This window comes from Pavona decussata, unplaced genomic scaffold (assembly GCF_977016875.1).
Source record: "Pavona decussata unplaced genomic scaffold, jaPavDecu1.1 SCAFFOLD_9, whole genome shotgun sequence".
NCBI classification, from domain to species: Eukaryota; Metazoa; Cnidaria; class Anthozoa; order Scleractinia; family Agariciidae; genus Pavona; species Pavona decussata.
Window position 1 is genome coordinate 384,326 of NW_028145432.1, and position 17,990 is coordinate 402,315.

The 17,990-nt window shown below is 37.9% G+C and overlaps 1 protein-coding gene across 1 annotated transcript in view; it reads right to left on the minus strand.

Annotated features, from left to right (window-relative positions):
* LOC146488393 (DNA (cytosine-5)-methyltransferase 1.S-like) overlaps nucleotides 1–17,951 on the minus strand; it is a 30,367-nt gene extending 12,416 nt beyond the window's left edge. The window contains exons 1-31 of the mRNA XM_085117146.1: nucleotides 17,792–17,951; nucleotides 17,580–17,628; nucleotides 17,214–17,275; nucleotides 16,956–17,001; nucleotides 16,457–16,799; nucleotides 15,928–15,974; nucleotides 15,179–15,243; nucleotides 14,070–14,169; nucleotides 13,321–13,388; nucleotides 12,720–12,774; nucleotides 12,403–12,483; nucleotides 11,720–11,829; nucleotides 11,208–11,326; nucleotides 10,414–10,506; nucleotides 9,934–10,019; nucleotides 9,746–9,811; nucleotides 8,602–8,679; nucleotides 7,994–8,097; nucleotides 7,523–7,580; nucleotides 6,181–6,386; nucleotides 5,723–5,798; nucleotides 5,418–5,489; nucleotides 4,850–4,933; nucleotides 4,128–4,252; nucleotides 3,517–3,622; nucleotides 3,202–3,314; nucleotides 2,394–2,511; nucleotides 1,526–1,593; nucleotides 1,296–1,370; nucleotides 843–888; nucleotides 411–501 (exon numbers count right to left, since the gene is read on the minus strand). Of these exons, the coding sequence (XP_084973272.1) occupies nucleotides 411–501; nucleotides 843–888; nucleotides 1,296–1,370; nucleotides 1,526–1,593; nucleotides 2,394–2,511; nucleotides 3,202–3,314; nucleotides 3,517–3,622; nucleotides 4,128–4,252; nucleotides 4,850–4,933; nucleotides 5,418–5,489; nucleotides 5,723–5,798; nucleotides 6,181–6,386; nucleotides 7,523–7,580; nucleotides 7,994–8,097; nucleotides 8,602–8,679; nucleotides 9,746–9,811; nucleotides 9,934–10,019; nucleotides 10,414–10,506; nucleotides 11,208–11,326; nucleotides 11,720–11,829; nucleotides 12,403–12,483; nucleotides 12,720–12,774; nucleotides 13,321–13,388; nucleotides 14,070–14,169; nucleotides 15,179–15,243; nucleotides 15,928–15,974; nucleotides 16,457–16,799; nucleotides 16,956–17,001; nucleotides 17,214–17,275; nucleotides 17,580–17,628; nucleotides 17,792–17,838 (2,857 nt within the window). The 5' untranslated portion in view covers nucleotides 17,839–17,951. The remainder of the gene's footprint in view (nucleotides 1–410; nucleotides 502–842; nucleotides 889–1,295; nucleotides 1,371–1,525; nucleotides 1,594–2,393; nucleotides 2,512–3,201; nucleotides 3,315–3,516; nucleotides 3,623–4,127; nucleotides 4,253–4,849; nucleotides 4,934–5,417; nucleotides 5,490–5,722; nucleotides 5,799–6,180; nucleotides 6,387–7,522; nucleotides 7,581–7,993; nucleotides 8,098–8,601; nucleotides 8,680–9,745; nucleotides 9,812–9,933; nucleotides 10,020–10,413; nucleotides 10,507–11,207; nucleotides 11,327–11,719; nucleotides 11,830–12,402; nucleotides 12,484–12,719; nucleotides 12,775–13,320; nucleotides 13,389–14,069; nucleotides 14,170–15,178; nucleotides 15,244–15,927; nucleotides 15,975–16,456; nucleotides 16,800–16,955; nucleotides 17,002–17,213; nucleotides 17,276–17,579; nucleotides 17,629–17,791) is intronic.
* Nucleotides 17,952–17,990: the final 39 nt, after the last annotated feature.

The window sequence follows — 17,990 nt, forward strand, 5'->3', positions numbered from 1 at the left end:
GCGTTGTTTAGGTAACAGCTAGGGTCATTCATAACTCTTTCATTCGCAGTTCCAATGCTTGACATTCATAGAGTGTTCTCCTGTATACTGTTCGGGTATCAGTTTAAAAACGTAGAAATCGTATTACAGTCGACTCCCGATAACTCGAACCTTCAGGGGAAATTGAAAAAGGTTACCGAGGGTAAAATTATATGGAAAATGACCTGAAAGGAAAGGAAAATTGGTTCGAGTTAGCGCGAGGTTCGAGTTAGCGAGGGTTCGAGTTATCGGAGTCGACTGTAGTAGATTTAGCCCGCGAAAAATTGTAGTTTGTTGTAATGAGAGACCTTCCTATCATGCTCCTTGAGTCAATTACAAATAAACTTTAAGTGAACATGGCTCAAAAGCAAGGGTTCTTGCTGATACTTTACCGATCTTGAATGGCTCCGGTACATCATAGTTACTACCCTTCACATACTCAAGGGGCTTTCTGTAATATTCCGGATACTTCTCCTCATTTACCTGCGAGAAATAAAATCATACTGCTAAATAGAATTGACTAGAAGTCAAGCTGTGACATTTTTTCCAAGGTGAGCGAAAGTAGGAACGCTAGACCGGACAGAGAAACGAACAATTTTAAGGAAGGCTACAGTTATCCTGAAAGTGATTCCGCTACTTTTTGAATGGTGTAACACAAAACAATGTAGCTAAGGTAGTAGTTGCTGTAAAGAGAACGTTTGTGCCAGTTCCATTATTTAAATTGAATCACTTTTACTCAACTGGACACTTAAGCTATGGATGCTCTAACCAAGGTGTCATTTTAACTGTGCAGAGAAGTGTTCAATGTTCACACACAATCTTACCGTGTCATCTTTCTTGAAGCCCCTCTTTGTCTGTTTTGGCTTCACGCTGCAAAATAGAATATATAAAGGATTGAAAGCTCACCTATTTACCAAACGTTATGGGATTTCAGCTTTACAAGAGTTTCACCAGCCAGTCAGTCAGTCAGTCAGTCAGTCAGTCAGCCAGACAGTCAGCCAGCCAGCCAGACCAGTTGGTCAGTCAGTCAGCCCGTCAACCAGCAAGTCTACCCATCACCAGCCAGTCAGTTCAGTCAGTTCGTTTGGTCCATCAGTCAGTCAGTCAGTCAGTCAGCCAGACAGACAGTTCAGTTGGTCGGTTGGTCAGTCAGTCAGCCCATCAGCCAGCCAGTCGGTCAGTCACGGATTCAGTCAGTTATTCACTCAATCACTTGTTCAGTTAGGCAACCAACCAGCCAGCCAGCTAGCCAATCAGCAATTGGTTACGTAACTTACTTGAACGAAAAAGCATCTGGTTCAAGAAAAACACAATCTCCCAGCTTATATTGAACACCATTCTTTGTGCATGACCTGTCAAAATAGTTAAGATGATCAAGCAATGTAAAAAACAATAAAAGAAACAATTTCCATGCCTCCACGAAATTTAAGGGTGGGTCCAAAATTACACAATGGGCACAAGAAAGGTATTCCTAAACGTTATATAATAACAAGAGCAGTAAACTTACTTGCAATATGTTTTTGATGAGGATTTGGAATCTGTTTCCAGCGGTTCGCCCACAGATGGCGTATCCAGCTGATAAGTGAATACGATAAATATTTTATGTAAGTTCTGGAGTGTAATGCAGTGAATCCGCACCTTATGATAACACCACTGATTTGCCCACTGTAATCTAATTACAACAACTTCATTTTGGCCTGGACAAATGCTCTTATTTTCCCACGTACAAACCTATTAATTCAATCAAGCCGTTAATATAGCCAGATTGTCCAACCCATTGGTAGATGTGGTTTAATGGAGTTCCACTCTCCTACTCAGAAAACTTGTACCTGAACAAACTAGTAATCAGAAGGTCTAGGTTCAACTCCTGATAGTAGCACTCAAATTTCCTTTTTCCAAGTATGCCTGTGTCATTCACTGAATAATACGTCATAATTTCTATAAAGAAATGATATCTTAACATGTGAATTAAGATATTGCTGAGGATACATTTCCTAACATGCTCAAAACATTCAACACTTTCCTCCTGTTCAATGTCAAAATTAATATAAACTAAAGTTGATGGTTCATGTGGAAAACCCTTCCTGCTTTAGCCTGCAAACGCAGACGTATTTCCAGTTGTCGGTTCTCTCTGCCGAAAAAACGCATCTCCCATACTGCCCGCCGTTGTTTTTCCACGAGTTAACGTGTACACTGTTCATGAATCTCATGTGGTGGTTCTGTGATTTTATGAGCTAAATGGTGATTGGCTTAGAATTTCTACGTCACAGAAATTGTTTTGCCGCTTGGGTCTGAAGACGTTATTTTTCGGCGGAGAGAAGCGACAGCCGGAAATACGTCTGCATTCGCAGGCTATTCCTGCTTCTTCTACGCACCTCTTGCTGTACTGCTTCACGTAGGCAGCTCTCACAGTATTTGTGATTTTCTGCTTCATCCACAGTAGTTGTGTACTCTGATGGTGGATCTGTAAATCTGCCACGAACTGAATCATACCTGAAGACAAAAAATTTACCATGTGACCATATGCATTGCAACTTTTAATTCCTAATAGTCTTTCATGGTTAAACTTCAGGAGCAAAAGGTATACTAAAGTCACAATACAGGTCCAAGTGACCCACGCAGCTGGAGCCTAAACCGATTTCCGTAGCCTGAGGCAAATGGGAGTAATACTACTCCCCCCTAGTCCACTACCGGCAGGGTTGCACCCAGCAGTATGTCACTGGTACCCATTTATACACCTGGGCCCAGTTGCTTGAAACATGGTTAGCGCTAACCCGGGTTAAACACCATGACAACCTATAGGTTTTAATACCTCTTAACCAATGGTTAGCGTTAACGATGCTTCGAGCAACTCAGCCCTGGGTGAAGAGTCTTGTCTACGAAAACACCATGATAAAGCAGAGACCAACCTAAACTCAAACCAGCAACCCTCTGATCTTGCAGCTGAAAGACCAACAACTGAGAATCCAATATACTAACCACTCCAACACTGTGCTTCCTCAGGTGAGAAAGATTCAACTAAATGGGTGCTTTTAAAACAGTTATTGAACAACAGAGTGACGACCACATGACTCATTGCCATAAGAAAGAGACGTTGCACAACTGATCTGAGTGACAAGAGCTAAACTTTGAATGACAAACCTGAAAGCCAAAACACAAAGGTTTCACTGTTTCTTTCCTCACCATTTTTGATAGAAAAACGTGTTTCCATCGTCCTCTTCCATCATGGTATCAGTCTCTGGATCGTCAAGCCCTCCCTTCATGAACCAATCAGCATCTGGCTTCTTATATGTCACCTGTTGAAGCCGTGACACATTAATTACAAGCATTGTTTCACTCTCCACATAAAACATTGGGGGAATGACTTTTCAAAATTCTGCAATAAACTGATGTACTGCCAGTACATGTAGAAAAGGGTTTTTTGTTTAATCCAGATTTTTTGGTTTGGTTTTATTCAGCTTTCACAGAGGTTGTAAAGATCTGCACTTGTTAACTTACAGTGCATTTCTGTACAATGGAGCCAAGAGGGTTGTTATCACATTCATCTACCAGGAACAACTCTGTGACGTCACTTGTTTCACCCAAAATAGTCTCTGATCCACGTCTATAAAAAAGAAATGAACATAATACAGAGATGATGTTTTGTAAAATTGTTAGACAAAGTGCAAAATAACCACTGATTGAAATGATGATGATGATGATAGCAGTTTATTGTGAAAATACGCTTAGCTTTTGTGAGACCAGCAATCTAGGCTCACCAGCTAGTTTACAGGTATTTCACACTAAATGATTAAAATAACTAACACCAATTAAAAAACATCAAATGGCATACTAGGTAAAATTTAAATTTCTAATACTAATTAATCATCATACGTAAAACAAAAATTTACAATAAAGAAATGGAAAGATATTGTGGCTGACGGTAACCATCAAGCTCTAAAAAAAAATAGCACACAAACTTAAATGCAGTTGAATGGTAAATGCCTTTGTATGGTATTGCAATTCTGAGAAAGCTTCAATTTTTTTCTTTGAGCTCTGTTTACAATTAATGTTACAGCAGTACACTGATTGCCTTAACTTCACTGATAATGAAAGATGATGATTCTTACCTGAACCATCGGCAGTGAAACATCTTGTCACCATTTGCTTTCTCCCACATGTAGCGCACACATGCAATGTACAGCGGAATGTGAGGATCATCAGGACACACCTTTACAAAATCTCCAACATGTATCTGCAATGTTAAGTGCCACAAATTTATTAGTTACAGTCAATGTACGTCACACGTGACTGGAATTTTTGAAATTTGAATGGAGTTTTGAAATTTACATGTCAGTTTTTCGGAAATACTGGTCACGCATGACGTGGATTGACTGTAATACCTTCTTATGAGCAGTTAATAAAAGTTGCTGATGCTTTAATGTCTAGTTTCTGTTGCTTGACGGAAGCAACTGGGACGATTACAGGTCATCCAAGGATAAAATGCTAGTCTATCACAGGGCTGCTCTGAGCACCTTTTTGGTTTCTCTAGGATGGTTCACTAGTAGCCGCCCCAATACCTCAACATCTGGTATGGCAATCTGGGTGCGTCATATTATCATGATCCAGAGAGCTAAGCCATTAAATGGGGCTTTGGTCCCTGGTAGGTTTTAGCTTGACTGATTGGTCAGGGGGAGTTCACATAAAGGTCACCCTCTGGTTCTCACCACACCACAGGGTACAGTGAGACACAAATTTAATGCTAAGTAATGGTTCAAGTATCGCAGTTAGAACTAACTAAGAGAAGGAAATATTTTATAAAAGTCAAGTCTCATAATATGTGGGAACATACCTCTTCCTTATTAATAAGAACAGATGAGTAATACTTCTTCTTCCCACTGACTTTAATGGGATCTCCTATCCATTCAACCTTGGTCTACAATTGAAATCAAAGAATCATTTTTGGATACCATACTTCTGTAATTCACTGACTTGAGTTGTTTTTGGAAAAACATGTTCAGTTGTTTACTCCATCCTCTTTTTGTTTGTTTGTTTAGTTTTTGTTTTTGTAGCACCTTCTCATTTCGAATTCACTCATTTCTCCAGTGTTCTGTGATTTTTTAAGCAAATAAATGCAAATTAAGATAATTGTATGCAAATGAATATAAATACATACAAAAAATATAAATACAAAATTAATTTATGTAAAATGTATGAAATGCACAATTCAAATAGCCTCTCATTTTTTCAACCTGAAACACTTGGAAAAACAGAGTATCTGCATACAACATAAAAATAATCCCAAAGACATACATGGAAGAATACTGCATAATTTCAAACAATTGATGTTTGAAGGAACTGCTGTAAAAAGGTTATTGTTAAGGACAAGGAGAGGATTGAATGAGTCAACACCAACTTACCTTAATCACCTTCTGGGATTTCGCTGTTTTGTGTGTTGGTGAGTTCTTCTTCAGTTTCTCCTTGTTGGGTGCCTAAAAAGAAGATGGAATAAATTAATGACAAAAAAGGAGTTTTGAATATAAAAGGTCAAGTTCCAGACAACATCTCACAAGTTTTTGGTCTTTACATGACTATTTGCTATATCTCCTAACTGCAGGTATTGATCCATGCTGTTTTCACCGTTTTATAAAGAAAAAGACTCAGGGTTAATTGGAATTCTAAAACAGCTCAGTAACAAACGGCTGATACAACGTGAATTGTTTACCACATTTTCAATTTCTGCACTCTCTTCAGGGATGTCTTCATCTTCTTCTGCTTCTTGAACAGCCATGTAAGGGCACCTGGAAATGGAATAAAATGAGGAATATTAGCTTTAAACACAAAGTTCCAGTATAACAGGGGCCTTGCCGGGCCAGTTTCACCATCAGAGTGTAAATAAATTACAAAAAACATCTGCAACATGCGTCTTTTCGTACAACTATTATTAATAAAATTGGCATAGTCTTCAGAAAAAACCCTGTTAAGCGAATTAGAAATTGATATCTTATATAGCTGTGGTGATACAGTGTATCATGAGATTTTGAGTATACTGTTTCAGAGGAAGCTTGATAAGAGAATCTTTTCTTTGATATCAGGGGTTAAAGGGTTAAGGGTTTTCACTCATATCTAATCAATCAGGGCAGGTGTTAGACTGGGGTGAGTTATTTTTCACTGCACACAAACCTCCTTTCTTCACAACACTGTTTCTTTTTCCCAGTCCCGCCAAACTTGACCATATCCTTGCAAGATTTACACTTCCCACAGTCTGCCTGCTGACACTTCTCACACACTCCACATCGCTTTCTTCGGGGTGCACTGGTCTCTTTACCATCAATTTGATCTTTGAAGAAAATGTCAAATATTTGGCGCACAAGGGGTGTGGTGGTAGCCTGAAGAGAAAATGGCAACAGACATATAAAACATTCAATGCACAAAAGAATGTTGAAGTCTTATCAGTGTGCAACTTAAGCTAAGCAATAAAAAATTGGAAAAAAAAAGAGCTCGAACAGGATTTGTTACATGGCCCTACAAAACAGTACTAAAAGTGATGACATCACAAAAAGTAAATTTCTGAAATTATGGGATTTGTTGAGATATTTTGAAAGAGCATGATGAAAAATGCCTACTTGCAAAAATTCAGAATCTTGTTGCAATTTGGGAGTGAGATATTAGTATTGTTATGCTCCAACGACCCCATGCAAAGCCTTGTAATTTTGTCTCTGTTCTAAACGTTTACAACAGAGACAAAATTAGAAGGATTTGTATGGAGTCAAATATCCCAATATCTCACTCCCAAATTGTAATAAGATGCTGATTTTTGGCAAGTACTGTGGCATTTTTCATCACGCTCTTTGCAAACATCTTTAGTTAATAAATCTCATAATTTCAAAAATTCAAATATTTGTGATGTCACACTTCAGTGCCCTATACACTGGTGCAACACTTTGCCAACCGAGACTCCGATGTGACCAACTTAGAGCCAGTCATTTTGTGAGTTCTCAAAAGTTAGGCGAGTGGAAGACAAACATGCGAAAATGAATATATGAAATATCACACATATATATGAGCTGCAGATGAGAGACTCCTAAGATCAGTTCCCAGTTAGTAACATGTAATTAAATTATTATAATTTTATACAGTTTTCTCGCTTTAACCTTTATCCTGTAACCTGTCATGCAATAACGTGCAAGGAGAAACTAATTGATACAGTCAAGAGGGAGCTTTCATCATATTCTGTGGAAACACTAGAAGAGCTTACAGCTATACAGATGCAGTATACAGATTTTGGGCTCATGTGTTTAGACATCAAGGGGAATCTGAATCCTTGTGGTTATACATACAGACCAAACAGATATGAACTAATGAATACTTTCTTGAGTTCATAGTTCCTGAGACAGACACAAGAAGGTAAACATAGGGAACTCTATATATGGCGCAAAACCTGAGTTTACTTGCAGTTAACAATTAAACTGTAAGTGAAGTAGAAATGTCCCTTATGCGCTTGTGCTGACAGAAAAAAACTTACTTTCGAAGGAGCAGTCTTCTTCTTTTCAAGCCTGACTTTAACGCCTCTTGCAGCTCGCCTGGAGAGATCACCAAAACAAATGAATGAAACATTGTTCATTGAAGAGCAATGTATGTCACTCAGTACTGTTTGTTTTTTGTCACTCAATTTTCATACATTTAAATGGCTAAGAGGTAGACTTCTCCTTGAGATTTGGAATCTGATATTAGCCTTGATACATATGTTGCTTTCAATATTATTGATCTATATACCCATATTACAAATGTGATGTTGCACTGAGTCACTTGAACAAAACACAGTCAAGATCACCTGAGGCGTGAAAGTGATTCCGAACATAATTCAGCTGTAGCAGGTGTTTCCAGTTACAGCTCTTAAAAGCTGATACAGGGTAACATTTTCAGAAAAGAATAAATAACAAAATAACAGTAAGTGTTATGCAAATAACAGCTGTTAATAAAAAAGATGTAAAACCTTTTCCCAAGTGTAACTCCAGCAAGTTTGATGAGATCTCTCATGCATGGCAAGACAAGAAGTGGAAGCTCATCATCATCAGCTGCCTGATCATAACTTTCCACCTGCGGGTACAGTGAGTTAACAACATTATCATTTTATAAAGACAGTATATTGATTTACAGTGTGATGTCCATAATATTCACTTAAGATTTAAAATACTATTTTACAAGGCTAAACCAGGCAAAACAAAAAGAAACCAAACATTTTCTAACCAAGTCATCTTTAGGGTAAAAGACTGAATGCTTCATGGATATTTTATACGCTTGAGGTGATTTCTGATGGGAACAGTTTGGCTGCCTAAGAATGAACTTGTTTGTACAGACTGACTTTGTGTTTTATAGTTTATTTTCTAACAAATCAGAGATCCAAATGTCATGTCAGTTTTGGGTTCACAGTAAGCTATCTGAATATTTTTGGATGTCAATAACAATAATTTTAGGTATCAGTGAGTCCAATAGTGTGAAAGAATGGCTTTGCAAAATCTCTTAAATCTCTCTTAATTATGTTTTTGAAAAAGCTGACTTGAGATAATGTGTTTCTGTCTGAGGTGACTGCGAGACCTTTACCTGTTCAACAAGAAACTGTGCATGTCGTAACAGGGTATCTTCTGTAAACGTGGAGCAGTTTGCTGGAGGTACAGATGTCTGGTGACAAATACAATACAAGCATTACTAGAAAAAACCTCCATGGGAATTTCAAACTGAATGCTTGAAACATGGTCAATGGAATTGTTTGTAATATCTCTTTATGAAAGACTCCATTTGGCATTACTTCTCTCTGGTGTATAAATGGGAATCCACTTGATAAATGTATTTTTTCAGTCAGTGAAACAGGCATACTTGGAAAAAGAAACTCAGAGTTCTCCCGACAGGAGTCGAACCTAAGACCTTACGATTACTACCAGCTTTGCCACTGAGCTACAAGAGACTCGTGGGAGCTAAGGCCATTAAACTAGGTTCATGGGACAAACATCCTGCACACTGCTAGGATTGGAATGCAAATGAATGGTATATATATAAAAGAAATGTGATGTTATGTTAAGTCTGTCCAGAGGATAAAATTAATTATTAAAAACTGGATCATTGTATAATGCAATTCCAGGGTTTTGATTGGCTGAGCGGCCATGGTATATGAGCCATTATACCATGCCCGAGAAGAAGCGACCATAAATTGTTTTCTGGTTGCTCTTGAAAACGAAATCAGCAAGGCCTACCAATATTACTTGATTGGCTTCAATAAAACAATTATTCCACTCGCGCTTGTTGGATATGAGATGATTATAGCCAACTCAGCGCTACGCGCCTCGTTGGCTATCTATCATCTCATATCCAACGCACGCTCGTGGAATAATTGTTAATGATACCTGTAATTATTTTCAGTCCATGACACAGGCATACTCAGAAAAAAAATCTGTGAGTTCTTCCAGCAGGAGCTGAACCTATGAACAAACTAGTAATCAGATGCTCTACCACCGAGCTACAGGCTCAGGTAATCCACTAATTCTGAGTTTTTCTTCTAGAATTTTTAACCTCTCAAAATACTGGAGAGGATACTAACAGTGGAATAGTATCTCATTCATATTTGTATATTTGTGCATGTGGCATGCGAGGATGCAATATGCTAGTGGGTTTACACATGTTGATTGTAGAACGTCAGCCTAATCAACAGTAATCACACTGTTCACATGTTAAAAGTTTTAAAAATTTTTACCTCAACTTTATTCAGCAAATCCTCATATCTTGCCTCTGGGGTATTCTGGATAAATTCAATAACGATCTAAAACAGAAAAAAGCTTGCATGATTAACCATATGATTTCACACTTTATTTAGTCAGCATTTGGTAAGTAAAATTGAAAACTTACAAATATATTAAAAAGATTCTAAATACTGGACAGTACCTTACTCATGGCAATTTTCTCTCTCATGATATTCATAAACGGCATATATTCTTCTGATGCCTGCATCAGTATGTACTCTGCAAATGCTGTGATTGTAATGAAACATGCATATCAGATTTGTCTACCAGCTGTTTCTGACATAAGGTTTATGAAATATATTGAGCACGCTTGTCAGTGTTACGCAGTTACATCTTGAGTACCCAGGTCAGTGTTACCCAGACCATTGAATCAAATCGAGGGGGTGGGGAGTGGGGGAGTGGGGGAGGGGGTACTAAAGGAAGTTTTATTTTGGGAGGTTCCACCCTCAGGCCCAAACCTTTACCCTTATTTTTGACAGGAAAGGTAACCCTTTCATGTGCCTTCCATAGGAAATGGTACCCCTTTTGGGCAGGGCCTTTCCATATAGTCCATTATCTCAACAACAACCCCCCCCCCCCCCGCCCCGCCTCCGCCACCCAGATGCAGCTATATTAGATTTACCTGTGGTGAAACCAATAAGAGCATTCTCTCCTCCATCAAATCCTGCCACCCACCATTCATTTATTGGCCCTATGTTTTTGGTTGGGACTCCACCTAAAAGAAATACAACACATGCATTAGGTAAAAGCTTCATGCACAACTGTAAGGTGAAATTCTGTTATAACATAAGTGCAGTTAAAAAGTGCCAAGCTAACAGTAAGAACCTTAGTCTCCTTAATGGCAAGCCGAGTTTGCACCAGATGTAGTCAGGTGCACAATATTCTACCATGGAGTAAGTTCTTTATGATAGAGCATGCTTGTGCAGCAACTTGAGTCACCTGTCCCCTCCCTTTATTTTGCCTCGCTATTGTTTTCTTGTCAGTGTTGGCAGGTAGGGTGCATGGGGACTCATGGTTGGGTTGTGGCAATTTGCCATCAATGGAAACAGTACTTAATCCAGGGACTGGCTGCCAATAGTAGAACCCCCTGCATATTCCAGGCATTGAATCTCCACCAAACAATTAAAGGTTAAAGGCAATTTACAGATAAATGTTTGTACATAACAATGCAGGTATATTTTTGGGGGGCGAGCGAACGTTATAGCCACCACCTTAGATTTAAAAGTAGAGAACGATTGGGGAGAGTAGAAAGTTTCAGCTAGGGGATGGGTATTAGCTAAGGTGTGAGCTCCCTAAGATTTGGCAAATCCAACATGGCTACGATTAACTGAGTTTCTAGCACTCATGCACCCCTCCAAATACACCTGCAATGCAGGCTACATGTAGTTTATACATGGGCAGTATTTTGGTATATACCTTCATGACTCGGATTTTCATCATAAATTGGTTTGAGATAACCACTGAAGAACAGCTCAATATTTTTCTCTATCAGGCCAGAGTCAAATGGACACAGATGAGTGTTCTTGTCATAGACACTATAAATAAAACAAATATTATAAACTGAGGTTAACTGAAGAGAGGATCAACATTCATTTGAAGGCATTTGTGCACAAGTTTCATAAGAGATTTAATTTTGGCCCTAAAATCTATACTAAAATTTTCCAAAATTTCTCCAGTTTTGCATGTGGAATTGTTTTTGTATGTATTATTTGCAAATGAGTTATTTTGCCATTGAAATAATTATAGACTCTAGCCAAATAGTCATCTATGTAACATGTACAAATTATATCTTTCAACAAATTATTGAAGGGCGACCCAGTGCAAAAAGAACATAAGTGGTGATTTTAGTAATCAGCATGACTCCCTTTTTTGACCTCATCAAATAATTAAAGTATCTTTGACAATTTAAGTTACTTAATGTATAATACCTAAAATTTGTAATTTTGTGTTGCGGTCTGTCATTATAGCTGTCAAACTGTTCTTCCTCTCCAGAGAAAAGTGATAAACGTGGATCAGTAAGAGCTACAAATTCTTCTACCTGCAAGACAAACATAATTTCACAATTTAGAGCTAAACATTTTACCAGGCACTGCAAGCAAAGTGAGTATAAGGTTGTAACAAGTAAAGAGTTCTGGACTTTTAGCACCCAATAACCAGAAGATTCTGAGCAGATGTGGGGCATTTGACTTTTTTGAGAAATTGTTGATCAAAATCCTCTCCCTGGAGCCTTCCTCCATAGGGCTAAATGCCAAAGCATCTTTACATGGACTGTAAGAAGAACACATTATTACAGTGACATCATGTGCTAATTAAAAGTTAAATTAGTCTTATAAATAATCAAGAAACTACAGCATTCACAGCTTTTTAAGTTTTGAAAACTCAGTCACTAAAATAATGAAAAACCTGTAGAAACTCTGCTGATGGACACCTATGGATACTGCTTCTAATTGGATGCAAAGACTCATGATCCAAGCCACACACAAACACTGGATTTTTAAACTCTCATAAGGCAACACCCAAGTGCACACTTGCTGTTTGACTATAGTCACATGTGATGGAAAGTGAAAACCTCAAATACGACCCAAAAGGAAATTATGAACGTTAAACTTACTGCATCATCACGGTCGCCGGGGAAGAGTCTTAAATCAGGGCTGCTTAACAACTGTTTACATTCCTTACACTTGGCAGGAGGCTACAATAAACAAGAGTACACAAAGCCAGTTAATAAAGCAAACCGTAAGTATTTCCAAGGTTCATCAGGGATTTGGCCTTATTAATCATATCTCTAGGCAGCATTGGAACATTGCAACCCTTAGGATGGTTGTAAGTTAATCTAGGATTGAAAGGATGCGGGAAGAGACAGTTACTGTTCATTATTTTTTTTGTCAAAGCAGCTCAACTGCTCATGCGTTGTACAATGCAGTGTACCTGTACCTTTTTCTCCCCAAGTTTTGATGTCTCAGAGGACTCTCTCAAGCTATACCTGAAAAACAAATAATTATGAAACATTTTTCATGCAAGTGCAGTGTTCTTAGTTTTTTTCCAGTGGCAAGTGATTGGACCTACATTTGCATGGAATGTGGAATAAGAGCATATGGCATTACTGGGAAAGAGCAACATCAGGATGTATGGACATTTGGGAGTAAGTATACTGGATATAGGGGCAGGGGCACTGACAGGGCACTACCAGTATAAGATGTATTAACAGGTGGGAGAGATGCGATGTTGGGAGATTGAGAGCATAAAGGACATCCGAAGGTGGGGACATTGGGAAGGAGATACACTGGGAGGTAGGGAGATGGGGAGGTAAGTTGACAAGATGATACACACAATGGAAAGAGGTGGGGCTCTATGGGGACTGGGGACAGAGACATTGTAAGGTGAGAACATAAGAATTTAAGGACATTGGGCAATAGGCAATTTGGGCCGATAAGGACTTTTGGGAAATTGTGATGTAAGAACATTTTTTTTTTATTTTAAAACATAGAGATACTGGGGAGTAGTCTGTGGGTAAATCAATAAATTTTACCTCTCATTTTCAGAATCCACTGAGCTTTTCTCATCGTCATCATCCAATATCTTCTGACGTTTCCCATCCTATACGTTGAAAGATAGATGTATGTCATGAATGAATGTCAGGCCTGACATTTGATTATAGGGATTGAGCAAGTAAAGGGGTGGCTACTCTGAATCAGGCCTGGTTTAGTTAAAAATAAAAAGGTCAGACTAAGTAAATTAATTTTTTTTTAGTCTGTCATATGTATTATATGCTGTTTGGACATCATCTATCATCTGGAAGAAATATTGAACAGCACTAAATCAGTTCAGACTACAACTTTCTTGAACCCTGTCGAAGCCAGCCAAACAAATTAATTAGCAATCAACACCTTAGTCATGAGATCAACATTACTTTGAAACACCTCATTCTGAATACAACTTGACAAAAAGAACAACCAGCTTAAAGGGTACATGTACACCAACGGTACATGTACTACAAAGCTAAGTACAGGAAGGGCTGTTCCTTGACCTTAGAAAAGTACCAGCCCCCGTCTTACTTTTTTAGAAGTGCCCTAGGGTTCAGCTAAGTACAGTCAACTCCCTTTATTGCGGACACCCTTGGGACCGTGAGAGTCCGTAATAGCGGGAATTTAATTCAGTCAAACGTCTGTAATTTATTTATGCCGGGGCTTTAGTTGCTGTCCGTGTTATCAGGGTGTCTGTAATAGCGAGGTGCCTGCAAGGTGAGAGTTGACTGCAATAAGACTTATTAGAGCATACTTTGGAAATGTTGGTATTTTCAGTGTCTTGTGATGACGGCTCTCCTCCGCTGTGGCTGAAGCCCTCTTTACTATCCTCAGTCTTCTTTCTTTTCAAAGGGCTAAAACAATGTTTTTTAAAAATATTATCAGTCAGGTGTAGCTAAATATTCAAAATAAGATTTTCTTTCCATGTATGTTTATAGTTAGAATGAGAAGAATGACAAGCCTTGTCAAAGAAGCTTACAGTGCGACTACTGCTACCGGGGTCACTTAAACAAAACTGGCCAATCAGATTGCAGGACAAGAACAATAAATTTCAACCAAAGCCCACTGAACCAATCACAAGTAGACGGAAAACAACAGTTAAAATCCAACATTTTGGAATTATCCACCGTTCGTATCATAATGTCATCGTGACCCCAGTAATAGTAGTCACACTGTAATAAAGTTCTGCATGCAGGCTCCTTTGAGTGAACTTACATAGAATTAAAGGGCTAAGAGCATTTAAACACCTTATGACGATTTTAAGGTTGATTTTTAATATTGCTCAAAAGTATCTGAATTTTTGCACATTGTGTTTAATTTAGTCAGAGAACGTTGCTCTGTTTTTGTTCTTTTTTTTTTTTTTTTTTTTTCGGTTTTTGAGAAAAAAGAGGCCAAAATATCAAGTCAGCAAAACTCAATTCAATCTCAGTTCTATAATTGGTTAATATGTTTAAAACCTGGGATTAAGGAGAACAAGAGTCTCTGAGTCTCCAAATGTGTTTTTTTTTTTTAATACAATTTTTTTCCAATTTCAACTATTTTTTTGTCTTTTTGATTGATTTTAACACTAAGTTTGTCAGGTATTGTAGGCTCTCAGATTATGATAACCCTGTAAAGATATTTTCAAAATAATTCCATGGCTGTGAAAGGCAGGTTTAATTTGACGGGGTCATGATAACCATACGATATATGCTTAACTGACATACTGTAATGGATCAATAATGTTATAATAAACATATTAAGCATATTATTTTTTTTAGTACAGTATGGTGTCATATCCATTATGAACAAAAGAAAAAGTTGTGCAATAAATTTGAACAAGTTTGTTTCAGTGAATAGCCTACAGTGGAGGCAAATACTCACTTTTTGGCAAACATTTCTTTAATACTAGACTGCCTTTTGTTTTCTTTTGGTGACTTGATTGTATTCTGTCAAATATATTGTTAAACAAAACAAACAAACAAATAAACAAACAAACAATAAATAAATAAATAAATAAAAAAGATTATTAAACATTTCATATCAGGCCTACCAGTTCTGTGGCAACTCGGAAGAGATCCTACATTTACGTCACTGTAGGATCACACCAACCAGTACTTCATTCACCCATTCTCAGCTAAGTACCCAAATTTCTATCCTTTCTTCAGGTGAGTATTTTTTATTCAAAAATCATTTGTAATTTTGGCTTCAAATAGTAACTGTTTCTCCCATACCAATCCTTAAACTATCCCCAGTTATGGAATGGTTATGATGTGGAAATGAAGTGAAATTCATATATTTGAATGTGGATGAGAGACCGTTGCAGTTAAGTACACAACTTATGACCAGGCGCTCAAAATATACGACAAGCTCCTTACCTACGTTCATGATCCCATAACATACATGATTCACTTAGAAAAGCTACTGCAACCATTACTGTAGTCATTGTCATCTTTGACAACAACACACATACAATTGAGTTAAGCAATTCTACTGAATACCAGGTAATAGTCAGGAGGCCATATTCAACATGCACCCACCCCTGCCCCCCAACAACATTTCTTCAGGGGAGGGGTGCGACCTTCAAATCCAATGCAGATTTCCTGTTGATTTATTTGTATTGTAGAACATACCTTATCCTCAGGAGAACAAGGCTCTTTCTTTATGTCCAAAGATGATTCTGCAAAATCAAAAGGACAAGCAAATTATTACTCCCATCGGCATAAACTTTCTACTGAATTGAAAAAAAAACTTGACATAGAGTTGAATTCCTGTTCAGCAGCTTGTTATGTCAGGCCCTGTTAATAATGGTTCCCTGTTAAATTATTATTTATTTATTTATTTGTTATTTATTTATTTATTTATTTATTTATAATAATGATCAGTCAAGACAATAGCAGATAAAGCACCTCCAAAAGAGACATTGAAATTTTAGGAGAAAGATTTTGAGTGTTTGTTGCCAGAATGAAAAGTAGTTTTCCAGGGGGCCTGGAAAAGATTTTTGACTTCCAAGGAAATTCGTTGCCATTATGGGTGAACCTTGTTCTAACAAGGCACCTAATTGGTTGGCATCTAATTTGAGGGTGCTAAAATATAAATAAAGGAAAGGCACTTTACAGCTGAACTATGACTACGACAGCTTCAAATCAAATGAGACTAAACCTTTTTCATTGGACTTTGAAGAGGATGACTGAGACCCATCTGAAGTGCTGCATGATGGTCCAGCAATTGGCTCAGTACTTGGCTTATCATGTGAACTGTTGGTCTCCATGGTTTCATGATAGCTTGATCCTGATGCTTCATCATCCTTATTCTTATTGACACCTGTCTCTCCAGTTGAGCTGATGCTATCTTTAACCTCCACACCTTCTGTTTCCATCGGTTCCTCAGCACCATTTTGGTCATCCTCGTTACAGACTGGAGGCAATGGCTTTGCGTCACAACCATTGCTTGCCTTGTGTCCAACCTCAGAGAGAAGTTCCTTTAGATTGCTAATCAGCTGCTCCTGAGGAAAAAGTTAGAAAAATAATTGTCATATATATCCACCGCTATTATTTTGCCATCTTTACACTTCTGATTCTTTTTCTCTGGCCCTATTCCCCAGCAGGGAAGAAGGAACTAAAGCATAGTCTGTATGTATGAATCACAAACAACAACTTACTTCAGTGGATTTGCCAGCTTTAAAATCATCTTCTATCTTATGAATTCTAGGAATGAAAAGAATCATCTCTTACACTTCAAACATATATATAGTATATAGTTTTTTTTGGAGAATTTTTAAGAAATTACGAGAAATCATAAGCAATTTCTATAAGAATCTGGAAATATTATCTAGCATGTTTTTTTAAACAACCTTGTTTTTGCTTTTATTTTCATCACAGTGATCAGTAGATAATTAGATTAATTAAAAAACACTCACCTTTCCTGCACTGACTTTGCCAGAAGGGGTTTTACTAATTTGCACTTTTTTCTCACAAAGCCCTGTTTGAGAAGAAAAACATATTAAATGTGAACATAAACAAGTACATTTAAGTTGATTCAAAATGACTGTGTTACGCGTGCAAAGATCATCTTGATCTTCGATCGAAAGTTTCCTGTCAGAAATACCTTCTTGTGTTAAGATCACGTTACGTTTGGGAAGATTTTGGGCTATGAACAGTATCTGCCTGCAGGCACCTTTTCTAAGCTCTTTTTGACTGGACCCTGATAACCTGCAGCTCCGATCGATGGTTTGAGTTTTAGCATAAATTAATTGGCCTTTCAAGATTATCAATTCACAACTTACCTTTTCGGTGATATCACCGTCGTTATATTCTTCCTCGAGCTCTAATAATCTACAAGAAGAAAGGAAACAGCTCTCTTGATAGAGCATGGCGATAACAAAGATAACAAAGCTGCAAATGCATTAATCGGCGGCGGCTTTGACGATCAGCGACGGATTATCCGTACAAATTTATTGAATATTCACCTACCTGCATTCAGATCGCAAAATCTTACCTATCAGAGATACCCGGAGGAAATTCAGCTTCCCTTTTATGGACCATTTTGAGAAAATCGATGAAAATGGCCCAACAATTTCTTCTCGAAACACACTATAAACACGAACTGATCAGGGATTCTCGATCTCGTGGATCATGGAATGCTGTCTTGTCGATTTCCCGCCAAAAATCACTTGCGCAGGCGTTTCGCGGTAACC